At 39.8% G+C, this 17,615-nt stretch overlaps 2 protein-coding genes across 4 annotated transcripts in view; one reads left to right on the plus strand and one right to left on the minus strand.

Annotated features, from left to right (window-relative positions):
- The first annotated feature begins 4 nt into the window (after positions 1-4).
- SLC7A6OS (solute carrier family 7 member 6 opposite strand) lies at positions 5-5,728 on the plus strand. Of its 2 annotated transcripts, none has more exons than XM_064160441.1 (5): positions 5-203; positions 1,185-1,562; positions 3,322-3,522; positions 4,269-4,398; positions 4,834-5,728. In XM_064160441.1, the coding sequence occupies exons 1-5, from the start codon at positions 42-44 to the stop codon at positions 4,953-4,955; spliced, it is 993 nt and encodes a 330-aa protein (XP_064016511.1). In that variant the 5' UTR covers positions 5-41; the 3' UTR covers positions 4,956-5,728. The 2 variants fall into 2 exon arrangements, with proteins under 2 accessions (XP_064016511.1, XP_064016512.1); XM_064160442.1 differs by having other exon boundaries at positions 7-203; positions 3,325-3,522.
- Positions 5,729-7,053: 1,325 nt separating this feature from the next.
- Positions 7,054-17,615, minus strand: part of SLC7A6 (solute carrier family 7 member 6) — a 29,516-nt gene continuing 18,954 nt past the window's right edge. For both annotated transcript variants that reach the window (XM_064160438.1, XM_064160440.1), the window contains exons 6-10: positions 11,377-11,480; positions 10,443-10,539; positions 10,045-10,194; positions 8,973-9,156; positions 7,054-7,677 (exon numbers count right to left, since the gene is read on the minus strand). In XM_064160438.1, the coding sequence (XP_064016508.1) occupies positions 7,583-7,677; positions 8,973-9,156; positions 10,045-10,194; positions 10,443-10,539; positions 11,377-11,480 (630 nt within the window). In that variant the 3' untranslated portion in view covers positions 7,054-7,582. The remainder of the gene's footprint in view (positions 7,678-8,972; positions 9,157-10,044; positions 10,195-10,442; positions 10,540-11,376; positions 11,481-17,615) is intronic.

Here is a 17,615-nt window from a genome sequence, read left to right on the forward strand (position 1 = left end):
GCGGGGCGCAGCCGCCTCTTCCGCCGGGTGGCTGCGACGCCATGGAGCGGGCTGCGGTGCTGCGCATCAAGCGGAAGCGCGGCGGGACTGAGCCGGCCGAGGCGCTACTGCTCGCCTGCAAGCGGCTGCGCACCGAGGAGGGCAATGACGCCCAGCCTGTGGAGAAAACCCTCTTCAAGCTGGTGGCGACCGTCTCCTCCAAGGTACCGTGGCCCTGTCACCGTTCCGACGGCCGGGGAACGCCGTGCTGGCCTGATAGACCCTCGTCCCATGCTCTTGGCTTCCCCGCGTCTGACCGGCCGGCAAACGCGTGCGGAGTAGGCTGTGCTTTGAGAACCTGGCACAGAGCGACCCCGTGAAATACTCTGTGCAACACCCACTTTTCTAGTGCTTATAGATTGTTCTTCGAGTATAGACTACAGAATAGTCGTAAGTGAAGCCTGAACTTCAGCTTGTTTGCGTACTGAAGCTCAGCCCTACAGGGCTAACAACTTCTATCCACTGTACAGCCTTTTATATTGGATAAAGTGGTCTTTTTTGGGACTAATCTTTGTAGGAGGTTGTAAAAGGTATCATGCTTTATATTTAGGACCATTGCAGTCATCTGATAGAACAAGAGGAATGTGCCAGAGGAGATTTAGATTGGACATCAGGGTTGTTAAGCACCTGACCAGGCTGCCCAAGGAAATGGTGGAGTCTCCATCCCTGGAGGGCTTTCAAAGCCATGTAGATGTGGTGCTGAGACACATGGTTTAGTGGTGACTTGGTAGTACTGGGTTAATGGTTGGACTTGATGATCTTACCAGAACAACTTCATGGTTCCAAAGGCATGTGGTTTTGTTCAGAGGGTTAATCTGTACCACAATATATACTGTTTAAAAATCATAGAATCATTAAGATTGGAAAATACATCTTAAGATCATCAAGTCCAAAAATAAAACTGAAATAATCTTCCAATTTAAAAATATTTTTTTACTTTTTTCCTCCTTATCAGGAGAGTAGTGTGACAGTTGTGTGGCTTTAGGCAGTAGTAGAAGTTACTTAAGTGTTGTTAGGAACATAATGTACAGCAGTCCTCAAATAGGAAGCACTAGTAATAGCTATTATTAATCACTTCTGGGAAAGGGTATGACTTAATATGTTGATGATGTCATTGCAGTCCTTTTTTATGTTCCTCTACCCAGAATGAACCGGTTCAAAAATATGTACAGAAAGCGATCGCTCGAGACAAAGCAGTGCAGAGTCTACAGCCCTCTTTAGGAAGCACTCAGCGAATCCTTCAGGAGCTGCGCTCTTCCACGGAACAGAAAAGGAAGGAGAGCCGTTACCGTGTGATAGCCAGCCATCGACCCAGCTGTGCTGAAACAGCTGCAGCTGTCCCAAATGCTGAGGCGTCGAGTGGTGGTGACAGAACGGACTCTGAAGCAAGGGAAGATGCTTCACAAAAGGAGAGCACTGCTGTTGATAAGAGTTTGGACTGCTGTGGGAAATTCCAGTTGTTTGATATTGAACAGGAAGAGGAGCTGGAGGGAGACTCCAGTGAAGCTGCTGCAAACCCACAGGTCAGCAAAACAGTGTACTTGAAGTACTTTGATAGCACTGTTGACTGGTACATGTGGGCAAACTGACTGCTGTGGAGTTGTTTTGCATTGTAAGTATTCCACTATTTAACAGGAGCTTTAACTAGGTACTTGCAAGTTGGAAAGTAGTTGGAAAGCTAATCACTTTCATGAGAATCCTTAAGTGCACTAATGCTGTTGAGACAGCCACGTGGAACTGGCTGCTAGAGGAAGAGCTTGTACCTTGCGTTTTTTTCTGTACTCCATTCTGGTGTATAAATTCTCTTGTTCATCCGTTAGGTGGATCTCTGAGGTTTTCTACTAACTGCCCTACCTGAAAAGGAAAAAAAAACTAGTTCAGTGTCTTCTCATCTACTCAGATACCTAGAAATGTCACTTGTAGGCAAGAATCATTAAAGGAAAAGATAGTGTTGAGCCTCCTTTTCTCAGAATTCCAATACTGTGAGTTTGGTTCGTGGCAGAACTCTTGGTGTCTGATAGACTGCATGAGCCTTTTTAGTTGGGGGAGCATCTGCTCAGTGTCTAGCATGGTTCTAAGTATGAAGAAGCTTTGCTTGCTGTGTAGAGCTATAGAGCATGAAGAGTGTTCTCTACTAGACTCGTAAGCATATGGGAAAGGTAAGAGGGCTATGTGTGCTTTATTTATATTCACTGTATGTAAGCATATGTGAATGCTTTACTGAGGCAGCACATCAAAGCTCTGAGGAAAACTTAAATACTTAATGTTACAGAAAATAGCCAGGAGAGGAAGGGTTTTACCAGCTGTCACCTTCAGCATTATAGATTATCAAATTGTAGTGTGAGCTCTCATTTTTTATTAAGACGTTAAAACAGACAATTGGAGATGTTAACTAGTCCCTATCATGCTGATGGTTCAGAAAACAAGAAATGAATCTGAGTTAGGTAGTAGAATTTTTACACTTACTCATTTAGAACTAGCACTAAGTCTTGAAAGCAAGAAGTGAGCTTTCTTTTTCATTCTGTAAGTATTTTGAAGTGAATGAAAGGCTGGTCTCTAGCTGTTCTTTGGAATCACTGAACTAGTTCAGGGGGTCCCACTGTGGAGTGGACAGGATATTCTGAAAAGCTCTAGCAGAGAAAAAAATGGCAGCAAAGATCTGCCTGTGTAGATCTTCAAGCATAGGCCATTAAAGCAAATAATTTATTAGGAAGGAGAAAGCTTGAAATTTCTGTAGCTTGAAATGAGGAAATCAAGGAAATAAAAGGTGTTATCTCTAGGACCTCTCAGCCTTTTCCTGTTAATCTGTCACATGCTCATTGTTTCTCCTGTACCTTTTGTGTAGTGTAGTCTACTTGCATGTTACCTGCAAGTGCTGCTTTCCTGCAGCACTGCAGGTGTAGTGTTCTACAAAGCACAGGCTGCCTCTGAACTTGTCTTTCAACCACCATGTCATGAGATAAAGATGAATGGTTCTACAGGATTAATTATACATCCTTCAGTAGTTTCTAAGGGGCTGCTCCCAGGAGTTTTCACTTGTTATCTGAAAGAAGGCATGGCTGCACACTACTGCAGTAATTGGAAGATTCTTGGTTGTCTTTTCTGTCCTCGGTTGCTAATACTCTAGATATCAGCATTCCAGTGGGAAAGTGTTTTTATCTAGGATTTGAGAATGCTCTTTGCCTACCTGCTGGCTGCTGTCTACAAAGGAAACAGTTGTCTGTGTTAAGTCTCTGTGTGCAGAGCTTCAATGGAATTATGCTGCTTTTTTTTTTCCCTCAGCAGAAGACTGATCCAGATGTGATTCTTTGCAATGCAGTAGAAATGATCCGTGAGCGTTTACATGTTTCTGAAGACAGTAGGAAAGGAGACCATGAGAAAGAGGATGAATATGTTTATGACATCTACTATATGGAAACAGCAGCTCCTGGCTGGATCCAAAACATCCTTTCTGTACAACCCTATCAAGAAGAATATGAACTGGTAAGGGTGTGGGAAAACATCCTTCTTAAATAGAAAAGCCACAAATAAAGATGCTTTAAAGTTGCCATGCCAAAGAAAGATCCCTTGAGATACTACATGTATGTTCAATGACTTCTGTGTTAGGCTTCTCCCAACTGTCAGCCTGGGTTCCTGCAGGTTGATGTTGATTCAAGCAAATTAGGATACAATGAAAACTGAAGGGCTAGCACTAATGTACTCAGAAGCATTCAGGCTTCAAGTTGCCAAAAAAGTTTTGGTACACAAATAGCTGAAGTAATTCACAATTCATTTGTGATTACAAAGCAGTAGTGGAAAAAAAAAATCAAGGGGACACAACTTTTTCAGTGTTTGAGGACTTTTCACATGAGATACTTGCTTTTAATAGAACTGTTCTTCCGTGACTGGAGTTAGGAAGCTAAATGTAAGCTTGAGTCTTACATTGTGTAGATATTGCGATAATAGACTTGCATGTTGGGAACTAGAAACTATTTTTCTTGTCCTTTATCTGCTGCTTAAGAGAGCAGGATTCATTTAAATACTGATCTCAGCACATACATGCTGAAGTAAAAAATCTAAATGTGTCACTTTTCCACCTGAAGCAGATTACTAAATTACAGTGAATACATTGGCAACAATTTTTACTAGAGGTAAATCTCTCTGGACTTTTTATGATCCCATATATTCCTGTACAGGTGGATGAAAACCTCTGAGTGATGTCTGTATGAATGTTTTGTGTTGACTTGCAGGTACCCGATGATCACGGTCCAGCAGAAATATATGAGGATGAAGATGATGAAAACGATGAAAACAACTGGCGCAATGATTACCCTGATGAAGATGAATTCTTACCTGAGGATGACTATGATGGAGAAAAAGGTATGCCTGTCATCAATACTGTGCATGTATAAATCTAATCCTTTTTACAGGCCATCTCTAAAAAAGCAACTTACAGCACTGCTGGGGAAGTGTTCTGCTCTTAGAGTAAGTTAAATCTGCTTAAAGAAGGATCATCTTTCTTGGGACTATAAGCATCTGTTAGTGTTTTTGCAAAGTTAGAATTAAAAGCTGCATTTGAACCTGCTGCAACTCCAAATGACTTCTTGTTCTGAGAAAGAGATAATTTGCTTCCAAAAGTTTGTGTAGCACTGCCTCAACTTCCTATCCCAGTGCACTTCAAGCACGAGTCAGACCTCACCTTGTATAATTGTCCAGACTTTGTGTGTATTAGTTGCTCAAGAAGCTTAAAATCTGCTCAACCTAATTATTTAACTAAAAAGAAAGGATAATGTAAAAGTGTTGCTCTTTCTTTAGAGTCTGAAGAGAGTCTCAGTGATGAAGACCAGTGTTACAGGAGAAGAACATGGAACAAATACCGGCAGGAGGTTCTGCAGGAATTCGGTTATGATGAGATTCAAGATCTGGATTCTGACTAACAGCCTACTTTTGAAGATGCTTTTGAAAGTCATACTGCAGTAGAACTGACAATCCAAACAGCTGCTGGTGGCTATTTACAAGAATATTAAACTGAAAAAAAAAAATACAAACCACAAAAGAGACAATAAAAGCTCACAAATAGCTGGACAACCATTTTACAGTAAAGGCTGGGATCAATCTTTACATGGATGAGCTTTAAGTTAAACTGTTGCCTGTCTGGCATTCTGAAACTTGGTGACTGGCATGGTTCACCCTAATGCTTACTGACTATGCTTGAGTATTAGATACTAGATTGGGATTCCAGTACGTGTTGAAACCTTTTACTACTCAAGCCACCAACTTCATCTGGTAGATTTTAAACAGATGAATGTGAATGTGGCCACTTAACAGTACAAATTTTTGTTCCAAACAAAAGATACTACATACTTTAAACAAGATTTCTCTGCTCATTCTGTGATGCAGAGATTGTAAAGGAACTTTGTTGGGTTTTTTTTTTCAAAGGTGCACAGCCAAGCATTTTTAACTGTACTTAGAGCACCTCCATATTGCATATGTCACATTTCACAAGATAACATTTGCTGTGATGACAAGTGGAAAAAGACCTGGTGCTTTCTACTGTGTTTGTTCCTAACATTCAAGTTACTCTTGTAACAATAGAGTGTATAAAATGCCTTGACCTGTCCATTTCACTGCTGGATTTCCCTCCAGTAGTTTTCCTACTGGAGTAGAACAAAGTGTGCATTTAAACTGTAAATAAAAACTTTTTGCGTAAGCTTTGTTTACTTCTTTAAAGAGCTGGTATAGCTGAGGCCCTGTCAGCATTAACTTTCATTCATACACCTTTAAAACAATTTATTCTTGCCTCTTTATGCACACAGCATTTCAGCACTCCTACTTGCCTCAGAAAAAAAGCCTTATGTCATATCAGTGTCGATTCACGGGCTATAGGTTGCAGGATTTACTTTAGGTTGATAAGTTTTGGCTGCTGTGTCAAGGTAGTGGAGGCAAAATAACATTTTTTCTTCCTCCTTGCTTTCACAGAAAGGTTAACAGGGCTGCTAATCTAATTCACAACCCTAGGATGTTAAATGCTTTGCCACTGGAAGATTCTCAACTTGGACAGTGGAGTAATTCTAATCATTAAAAAGCTGTATTAGGATAGCTAAATGCTAATTTTCATCAAATACATGTTTATGCACCAACTGTGCGCAAAGTTCCTCACCTTGACTGTTAACTATCTTTAAATCCCAATGCTGCTTCATTAAAGATGACCTGAAATTCCATTTTATGTTATTTTTGCCTATCTACTACTGATTCCCACTATCTGTAGCTTTTTGTCAGTGCAAAAATACACATACTCTCACTGATACTCAAATGCTGTGTTACAGTGGCTGAGGCAAATCTGGTACAGCATTTGAAGTCTCCATTGCTTCAGCCAGAATCTGGTGACTTGGTTCTATTTCAAAGCACAAAGTGCCTGCCCCTATGGACAAACTCAGGTCAATTAGGGTAAACATTCTGCACCAAGGTAAAAATTCCAAGTATGTTTTTGAAGTACATATCACTGCTAGCCAAGGAGAGTGGTTTCATGTTACCTTTTGCTGCAGCAAAATCCAGTATCAGTGTCCTGCTGTTAGGCTTGTGGCTTTGGAATGAGAAATACTACTGCTTACTTTGTATTTCTGTTTTTATTCCTATTTTCTCTCCCTGCTGCTCCCTTCAGGAGGTACTGACACACAGCTTCTCCTATTAAAAAAAAAGTGGGTTTGTTCTGTGAGTTTTTAGTCATTTTCTAGTGAAGAGCACTGCACTTTAGAATGAGAACTTTTTGACTACTGAGGTAAATACTGCTCACGAGTGTTTTACTGAAACACCTCAAAATCAAATGCTTAAAGGCTTCAAATATTTTCATTTTGGATATGTCATAAAGCCTAGCAGAAGCTAGCCAAGTACTAACAGGCAAACAGGAAAGAATCATCAAATGTTAATCAAATCTTCAGTGCCAAGATGCTTTGTTAATTAAATCCTTGCCCCAGGCAGATGCATTTTCACACAGAATAAAATACCCATCTATAAGGAAGAAAGATTGGTTCAGTCTTTAATGTAGCACAACTTTATTCGTTTTTCTTCTAATAATGACAAATTTAGGTATTTCTTTGTGACCAGTTGTCTTCTGGGATAAGAACTGAAATAGCACAACAAATCATTTCATGCAAACATCCATCAGATTTTAAGCTGGAAATGACTTCTGGTCTTTCAAGCCAGAGTGGGTTTCAGTCTGACTTAAAAACATACTACTTCACCACCTGGTTCTGCAGAAACCTAATTTGATCCATTAGCTCTTACCATTTTAATACCAATTCTGAAGAAGGAACTGATGTGTAGTTTGTGTGCCTGAAATGAGTAATCATCATCCAATGAAAACATGCCCTGAAATTTTGCTGCAGTTTAGGAGGGTGACCTGTTGCAATCTACGTGGGAATTTAGCTGCAAGTAAGTACATTTTCAGTGTTCCTGAAAGATCACTGGAAATGTTTTTTTCCTCTTTTTTCCAGTTCCATCTCTTCCCTTTTGTTGTCAGAATTGCTTTAGCTTCGTTCCTGTTTCTTGTAACCACTTTAGAATTTCAGTTGGATTTGATTTCTAACTTCTTTTCTTCAGCTGGGTCCATCTCTGTTAAAACACAGTAACAGAGCAGCTGCATGTTCCGTGTGACCACATCTGCACAGGAAATTGGAGAGAAGTCAGAATAGATACCTACCTCAACTCTAATGACATAATATGCATCAGACTAATGAAAGTTTGTTGTCAAGAATGCTGTCTCACGTCTCTTAAAGGAAACAAGCAACAGAAGTTAATATGAGAAGTGTCTTCCACTCCATTTTTTAAAACATGAAATGTTTAAAGCGGTTCTGTTGATACCCTGAGCTCTTCTTGGGCACCCTGCTATGTACCTCAAGTGAAAAACCTCTGCTCTCTACAAGTAAAAGCATAAAGCTGGTAAAGTGCAAAAACAGCACACAGGAAAGGGACAAGACTGCCACACATTTAACATATTCACTAGCTGCTGCAGCACCACATCCTGTTGTATTCTATGGTTATGTTATAAACCTTCCCACACCCTTCATCATGGTTTTCTGACATAGTAACAACAGTGTGCTGCTGGAGAAAAAAGAAACGTCTATTTTAACATTTAAAAGACAAAATTCCAGCCAGTGACTGACATGAAATCTACCCATCTCCAAACACTCACTTCAGTAAAGCAAGGCAGTTAGCTTGCATTACCAAGAATGTCCAGCCCTTTTACAGTCATCAATCAACTCTGCTTAAAAAAACAGACTTTTGTGTGCTTGCTTAAAAGAGAAGTGTATAAAAGCAGAGTGAAATCTGCAGAAAGTGCATGCAGTGGACATAATTTGGGTGTAAAAACACATAGAAAATCAGTGCATCCTTTCACTGGGTCTGACTGGGGTGCTGTGTTTTGGATCTGTGGCTCAAACAGGGCTGGTAAGACACTGATGCTCCGGCTATTACTGAAGAACTTTAGCACAGTATCAAAGTTTTCTTTTTTCCCCTCACACTTTCCCTTCCCTGCAACCAGCATGATGGAGACAGGCAGGAAATCCAGAGGGAGTATGGCCAGAACAGCTGACTCAAACTAGGTAAAGGGATATATTATGCCTATATCACACACAGCAGTAAATATAGGCAGAGGACGAAGTGTGTGCATGTGGGAGGGTGCCTTCCAAGGCGGCTGCTTGATAGGTCTGCTTTTGGGAGACTGTGATTGCCTCTGCAATCCCTTTGGATTTTTAACCCCTTTGCCTTCAATTACTAAACTGTCTTTTATCTTGACCAGTAAGTCTGCTCACCTTTGTTCTTCCTGCTTCCTTTCATTGCACTGAGGGGATGCTGGTGAGCAAGAAGCTATGTGGGTGCTTAGCTGCTGGCTGGTGTCCACAAAACTCCTTTTCATCAACAAATCTAACCACATCTTCATCTACAAAGAAACTTACCTACGAGTTTGTTGACAAACTGAGGTCTCCTTGATGCAGGTAAATATACTCCCAAGAAAAAGACTGGAATTCCAGATAAAGCAATGGCAATTCCAATCAATGAATTTACAGTGTCACTGTAGAGTGGCACTACCACCAGAAATACTGTACATATACAAAATATTATTGGGAAAGCCACACTCAGCTGGAGACAGAAAACCAGAAAATGCTTGTTAGTGAAATAGCCACTGTCTACAGTTACAAACATTTTAGTGAAGAGTTACAGACTTCCCTATCAACCCCACTTTGTGAAACTATCTGCTTCTCCTCTTGTACACCATCTACTTGGAACCATAAGCAAGCTGCAGAATTATTCTTTGACAGAAATGCTGCTACAAACAGCAAAAGCAATCAACTATGGTAACTTGTGTGTTGATGGCAGCAGGAAGTGGTTTTAAGACAAATATAAAATAAACCAATTAAAAAAAAAATCAGGAAACAAGAATGATTTTTTCCTGTAGAGTATCAACTTAGTGTGAGAATGTGGGAAGAGGATTAGTTGTTAAACTGAAACACCATCACAGCTAAATGTGCTCCGCTTTGACAGAATTAATTAACTTAAGCATTCCTAATTAGAGATTTTTAATCCAAGAAAATAGGCTAACTACTCTGTTAGCCAACTGGGACATTCTCCACTTGACACAAAAAGAGGGATATGGACTGAACTAAGGTACACTACAAATATGGCTTATTTTTTATCTAGCAGGCAGGCTTTCATGATAAAATATAAACTGGAAGGCACTTTTTATGTCACAGGATTACAAGATGTTAGGGGATGGAAGGGACAGGACAGTACTATCTAACACAGATCACAGAGGAACACATCCAGACAGGCCTTGGAAGTCTCCAGAGAAGGAGACCTCACAACCTCCCTGGGGAGCCTGTGCCAGTGCTCTGGGACCCTTACAGTCAAGAAGGGTCCTGATCAATTTTTAAGCTTTAGACATAACTATATAGTCCAGATTTTAGACAGTACATTCACATGACATGAAAGACAGGGATTTTAAACAATTCAGTACTAAGCATACGTTACCTTAAGAGGCCTGGGTCGGTCTGGTTCCTTCCATCGCAGATATAACTGCCCAGCAATAGACAGACCAACAAAAAACCAGTAACTGAAACTGAAGTAATTAATCAGCTTGAAGACATCTTCCACAGCCAGGTAAATAAGGGTCATAACACACTGTCAGAAAAGAATAAGAGAAGTTTTAAAGTTATTGTTTGTGCTGCTTTTTGCTTTAAAGTAGCACCTGATACTTCTTGGTGTGCAGCATGATTTTATGCCTCATAAAAAAACCCAACCAACAAACACACAGACTCAGAAATCACCTTGATGACAGTGAACCTGAAGTTCTCTCTTGTGATTTGTTGAAGTTTTTCAGTAAATAACTCACATAGTTACATGTGAAGAGCTGAAAAGCACTAACTTACATTGAAGAGCAGTGCTGGCACAGGTGTGAACCTCTGTACATGGATCATAGAGAGCAGATCAGGAAGGTGACCTTCTCGAGATCCTACAAAAAACAACCTGGGGGGAAGAAAACAAAAGCCAGAAAACAGATGTTGAGGCCAGAGGTGAGAAAGAATGTATCACAGAAAATTAAAAGAAAATGTTATTCAAAATAAGTAATTACACCACTGAAAACATTCTGGTTTATAGCAGAAGGTTTTGGTCCCAACCAGAAGAGACTGCCAGGACTCTATAAAGGCGCTCAGCCACATGCTCAAAAGACAAACACACAGAATTTTGTTATCAACTTCAAATAGTTCTACACAGACTACTTCATCAGATCACATTCAGATTTGTTCCCAGTGCAGAGGCACTGTACCTGCATTCAGTGGACAGGAAGGGTCTCAAAATGCCTGAATAAGTCTATCGAAAACCTTCCCTATTTACATCACTAATCAGTGCTGAGAGGAAAGCTCCTACACCGTATCCTAAGCTTTTTGCTGCCTTTGTTAATAGTGGTAGCAACTTGTAAACTTTTTAACTTGGAAAAACCTTATGACACAGTGATTCAAGAAGTCACTAAATTTTAAGTAAATACATCTGAAAACAAGAAGTTGCTGTTCCATGAAGTAAAATGGATGATAACTCAATGCAAATAATCAGGCAACTCCAGGACTCACAGACAACATGTGTTTAATCTTGATCTGTACCTAACATGCAGCTAGGAATGCTTTGGAGTACTAAGGCAGTTGTTCAGGGTGCAGGTATGCACACACACACAGAGCTTTATTTTACCATGCTTATTCATTATAGGTTCCATTACAAAAGTGTTTTTGCCCCCCTCATAGTAGATGAGCATAGCAGTAACACACAAAATACTTCTGAACATCCATCGAACAGAAAGATAAGCTCTACCTTGATGATGCTAGAATGGAAGCATTAAGTCCACCAAAACAAGAAAAGGCTACAGCAATGGGAATTGTCCAGCTGAAGATACCAAACACCTGGTCAGCAAAGGTCTGATGAAAAGGAAAAGAAAAAGGAAACATGAAACTATTTGCAATAAAGCATATGTACAACAATGACAACAAAGCTTTCATCACAAGTCTGTATATAAGAATAGCAGTAGAATAAAGGCAATCCAGCTCAAAGAAGCACACAGCTTTAAAAATTTATTTATGCAGTCTAAATAAGCACAAACTTCTTTAGTCAATCACCTGCTCACAAAAAAAGAAATGTTTTTAGGATTTCCTCACCTATCCCAATACATTTCATTATTTAACTGAACTACAGCACTTGTGTGTAACACAGTAACTGGAGAGAAGCAAGCATAAAAATATCATTGCATATCCCAAAGGGGAAGTGTCACTGTCAAATGATAAATGCAGTCACCAGTGCACCTACATATAACAGATTCTTAGAATAGTGTCTATTTCCCTTCTTCTTCAGTTTCCTAAGCAACATCCTCTTTTGCTTTAGTTCCACCAGGAGGGCTCTTCTGTCACGACATGGCAAAGGACAGAGCAAGTATCTTACTAACAATCATTTGTTAATGTTGCTAGACAATACTGCAGGCCAACTATGGTGACTTTCCATGACTGAGCTCTGAAACCAAGTAGCACTCAAGTGTCACAACCAGCAGTTAAGCGTCATCAATTGCCAGTGATATGGGACCTATCATGAAAATTTGATAATGATTTGCAAGATATTGTCCTGATCAATTCTCTTCAGCCTCCTGGATAGAGTTAAAAAAAAAAAAGGAGAGAGACTTAGAACAGCAAACAAAATGTTTGAAAAATTAGGAAATTTAATACAGGAAGACTGACAGACACTCTCAATCTCAGTTTGAGCTCTGTACATGTCTGAACATCAGCATATCTGGAATCAGGCAGAAATTCATCCATGGGTTTTGTAGGTGGAAGCCTCCCCATCCCAGTTCTACCTACTGACAGTTAAATCACTTCCATGGTTTCTTCTAAGAAAGTATACTAGCAGTCATTGTAACAAAAGGCTAGACAGCATGAAATCACTATTTATAGAAACAAAAAGGTACAAGTTTATACCTAAGTGGTATTCAAACAAACACAAAAGGTTTTGTAATTAGAACACCTCAGCAGGTAGCAGTAATCTTGACTGAATTGCCCCAGGAACATGATCACCAGGAGCAGTTATCATGTGTTTTCTGAAGGATTTTTGTAGGTCAAAAAAAAAAAAGCACAAAAGAAAGCAATATATAGATTTTGTGTGTGTGAAATGAGTGATTGATTTTCAGGAGGCAAAGTCCTGCATATAACACCAGTCTTCAAACCACAAAGCACAGACAAATCTGCAGACATAAAACAAAGCTTGGCCAGCTGAAGTTTCCTGTTCTTTGTCTGGATTGACAAAAGTGCTTTGTTCAGCACCTTTGCTGCCTAGGTTAAAGTTCAGCATCCAATTCTACTTAGCTGTATACCATCATCTGTGCAAAAAAATAAAATCCATTCCATCCTTTTGTGTAATTTAGTCGAGTCTCAGCAATAGTATTTCCTGCTGCTGAGGGACAATACAAAAGCAAAGAATGCTAGTTACCCTGATTCTTACTAAAGCACCTCTCTTCCTGACCTCTTTTAGTTTTTATCCCTCAAAATGTAGCTTCAACACAAGGCTGGAAAAAGGCACACTCACAGATCCCCACAGAAATGATAAAAGCTAACACAAGAAAAGAAGAATAAATCCATCTATGAGTCCTATCTCATGCTGAAATCAGAACACCCATTTAGCAAAAGACCATGCCATAAGAAATGTGTTCTGTATGCCATCTATCACCCATCTTCAGTCAGTTGAAACTGAATAAGCAAGTAGTAATTTACATTGATCATATAAATGCGTTTCTGTTGGCCAAGAACAAACAATTGGTAGAACCCACTGTGCTTCTCTCAGATCCTCATTGGATCTAGCTGCAGCTCTGTGAAACCTGGTCTCTCAAAGCAGAATATAGCCTATAATGATGCAGTGAATGAAGACTTCTTCACAAGAAGTTAAGAATGAGGACAAAATGAAAATTATAATAGGCAAACGTTTTAAAGGATGATTTAGACCTAAACTGCTGATTTCCAGAGCTAAACAGCAAAGGAAATTACTTTGCACTGGTAGAGGATTTTATTGTTTTAATGTACAAAGCTAAGATATAGAATTCAACAAGATGTTAGAGAATTAAGATGTTTAGTATGGTTGCCTAAAGAACAAGCATTCAGATCAGTAATATTAACAGCTAAAGTTAGAGAAGAGGAAGAAAATGTATGAATGTAATCTTATGCTGCAGGATGCAGATTAGCTAATAGGTCATTTGAAGACACTTTCCCCCCTCCAATGGCAAGCTGTCATTTGCTCAAGCATTTTCCATTTCCTTTTGAAACCCCTAGTAATGGCCAGTGTGGACTGACAGATAAGGGACTAACCTTAGAGGTAATTTCTATCTGTACATCCAATCTTTCTAAAATATACTAACGTTGCTTCATACACCCTGCAAAACAGCACTCATATGAGCATAAAAAACACAGAGAGCTAAGGCAAAGGTAATGGTATCACTGCCACAAGTTATACACAGATCAAGACCCTGTGGACTCCAGTGTACTCTGGATGCAAGCTACATAACGTCTAACAACTGTTCCATGTCTAAATAATTAATTTCCTTAGATATGCAAGAGTCAGGTTCTTCAAAAGAGAGGATAATCTTGCAACAGCCTTTACCAAACACTGTCATTCCCAGTATACTTTCTAATACTGTAATTTGGATTCCTGTGAAAGCAGAGCGTGGAGCATTAACTTCAAGAGCTTAACATTTCCCTAAGTGAGATAGTTCAAAGAGTATTTTAGCTGAGAATGACCTAAAAAATTCAGCTTGGTTTGCCAAGTAGTTCTGACTGCAAAAATCATCTTTCAGCAAAATGAAGTTGAAAGGTACCTGAAGTTTGGCTAAACTGCCTAGTGATACTAACTAGCTTACCATGAGAAGTATAGACCTACCTGCCCTTACACAATTGTTTTCTGATAGGATTTTGCCCTCATTTCTAACAAAAATCAGCCAAGTTCATGTATCACTACCCGAACAATAAAAATGCTTTTTATTCCTCAGAGTATACACTTACAAATCCTTCAACACACTCATTTTAACAGACGCCAAGAGAAGTCTTCTCCGAAACTGAGCTCTACTCTCTTCTGAATAAATGATAAGCCCAAAGATCCCTAGAGTGTTTCTTACAGAAAGCACTACTGAAGTGTCAGTAAAAGTGGCCACAAAAAGCATTCAACTGTGTGGATGTCAGAGAGTTATTTTGCATAAGACAGAAGGGCAGAGAAAAGTACAAAAAACAGTCAAGTTACCAAGCACATAAACTGCGTGCACTGCATCAAGAGGTATAAAAAAAAGGGGGGGAAGGAGAAGAGTTAGTGGCTGCTTTCTGCTAACACTGCTATTGTACAATCATGGATCCTCCATTGAGCTAGACCTGAGCACCTCCACTTTAACTACCACGACTTATGGCAGCAGTGAAGTGCATTTATGAAAACAAATGAGCTGGCAACAGGGGAAAGAATGGAGCATTCACAAGGGTGTGCAGAGGATGACAGAGGAGCCTACCTGGAGGCAGCTATAGCAGAAGCATTTAGTCCACCATAACAGGAGAAAGCCACCACTATGGGGATGGATTTCTTCTCAGGTTTCTTCTGAGAAAGTCTAAAGAGCAAGAAGGATTAAGAGATTAAATTGTCATCTCTGCTATAGTCTGACAAGTCCTGTAGTCCAGACTTGACTATAGCTGCTTCTAACAGCTAGGAAATAGTAAGAGAACTCAGTGGCTGATACAGCACTTGCAGTTACAGATTAAGTCCTTTTATGCCCTCCCATCCATTAGACATCTAAGATATACATACATACAGGCACACTGTAGAAAGACATACACCTGGAGTTGTTACCCCTTGTTGTGATTTTCATTTTTCCCAAACCATCAACAAGGAATAATAATGAAGGAAGAAGCTTCCAACATGCACTTCTCAGCTGAACTGCCCTTATTTTTTTATTCCCAGAAGAATGGCCAAAAACTGAATTACAGCTTTGTTTTGTGACAAGAATGTATGATTAAACTACATTTTCTTTTTTATCTTGGGTTAGTGTTATCCCATGATCATCAGCTGGTAACTTGTGACTGGTTTGCAAGAACACTTTTTTTGTCCTTTTAAAGATCCAAACAACAATTGTATAAAACCAGGCTGAACTAAAAGCAGCAGGAATTGCCCCTCTTAATGAGCTGCCACAACAAAATACACAGGATACTGTCTCACATCCAGCAATCCAGGAACACAGATGATTAGAAAGAGCAGAGTTTATGTTATGAACGGTAAGATGAGAACTGCGTCATCCCATTTAGCTGCACATTAAAGGTGCACTTAGAGACACACACACACACACACACACACACAAGTCAGAGAGCATAAGGAGTTATGAGTGCAAGCTAGACTGGCAAAGCACCAGACAGTATTGATCAGATGGATAAACACAGAGAACATTATCCAATGTGAAAAAGAAACTTACATCAATTTGTATTTAAAGATAATGAGGCATTTCTACCAGGAAGACTCAAAAGACATCTGCAGAGCCTCTTTAAGTAGCTCATTTCAAGATCCTATTGCACATGTGCACTTTTCCAGGCTCAGTTCTATAACACTAATACCAAGAGTCATATACTGACTAGAATCAAAACTGACTAGTATCTTGGAAGTGCAACTAATTCTGCTTTGACTTTTCTCTTGAGGCACAGAATAAATGCATTCTCACATTGCAGGGAGACTTGGCAGTCAGAACTACAGTGTTTTCTCTTGATTTTTAGCTCCTCAGGTCTCACAAAAGCTATTTCCTGAAGGAATAAGAAAAACTCTGATTTATGGCAATCAGGAAGCCACACATGTTAAAGAAATCCAATGAGTAGCTGAAGTTTTCTTCCATTGCCATAAATTATCTTTGTCAAGATACTGTGTGACAGTTGGACCAAATTGGGTTTAACATCACTTACATTAAAGGAAGGAAGGAGAGTGCACATCAAATGGAAAATCTGTAAAGGTGCACAAGCAAGCTGTGTACATGTTCAGGTTTTCTCTAATTTTTGTTACAACCACCATTCCTTTGATTGCTTCTACTCTCTCTCTGTATCATTGGCAATGTCTTTCTTGGAGAAAAAGGTGGCAGTGCTGTGCAAGGTCCAGCATGAAATTCTCTCTTTCTTTTTAGGCCACTCAGTATGATCTTATGGTAGGATAAACCAACACTAGTCTCTTCTGCACAGCTCACATCAAGATTACAGATGCCAGCTCTATCAGGAAAGTTGTTTTGTAAAGGTCTTCATGGAGGTGCTGATGATACTTGATTGCAGTCTTCTTGGGTGTTTATCCTGCTTGTGGCATTTTTAACAGCTAGCTGTACAGGTTCAGTATTATTCCAGTGCCTCTAACCTTTCTCATAGCAAAAGTATTATGTAGCACCCCTTAATGTTCTGTCTCTGCTTTCTAGACTGGCCTCCAAAGCCAGATAACTTCTACGTAACTGGCAGCAGGAGCGTTGTATTGGTAGTCAGCTAGGGCTAGCTCCAAGAAATAAGGCAAATGACTTACTGAACAGCTGTCTTCTGAAAGCAACTGCCTGACTCTACCAAAGGGTTCTTCCATTGCAAGGTACAGAATGTGCATTTCATCCAAAGCAACTCTACTAGGAAGTGCTAGTGCAAGTGAAGAAGGTGATCCCGGCTTTTTGGCAGGGAGGTTGGACTTGATCTCCCCCTAGAATCCCATGATTCTATAGCATGACACTGGCAGACAAAGACAAATAGATTTTCCTCTTCAGAAAGGAAGCAGGTGACTGACCAAATGGAGGAAGAGAAGTAATACTCAAAAGGTCTAAGAGTATCCTAAGAATTTCTGTCTGAATTCATTTAAAAGAAAGAGACTCAACATTTGTTAAGCTATACAACAAAGATGAAAAAAGAGCTAAAACACATCCCTGGTTCACAGAGGGAAAAGCATGTCAAAACAAAGCAAGTTTGCTCTAGAATATGACTACCCCAAGGTAAAGTGGACTGATGATCATTGGACTGACAAGATGGTATTGAAAGAGGCCCCTGAAG

This window comes from Pogoniulus pusillus, chromosome 20 (assembly GCF_015220805.1).
Source record: "Pogoniulus pusillus isolate bPogPus1 chromosome 20, bPogPus1.pri, whole genome shotgun sequence".
Classification (NCBI taxonomy): Eukaryota; Metazoa; Chordata; class Aves; order Piciformes; family Lybiidae; genus Pogoniulus; species Pogoniulus pusillus.

What these genes read in the sequence shown, in the direction of transcription:
- SLC7A6OS (XM_064160441.1), top strand. Translation starts at nt 42, where the DNA reads ATGGAGCGGGCTGCGGTGCTGCGCATCAAGCGGAAGCGCGGCGGGACT. An exon ending in TGGCGACCGTCTCCTCCAAG is followed by an intron (nt 204 to 1,184) that starts GTACCGTGGCCC and finishes TCCTCTACCCAG; the next exon opens with AATGAACCGGTTCAAAAATA. An exon ending in ATCAAGAAGAATATGAACTG is followed by an intron (nt 3,523 to 4,268) that starts GTAAGGGTGTGG and finishes GTTGACTTGCAG; the next exon opens with GTACCCGATGATCACGGTCC.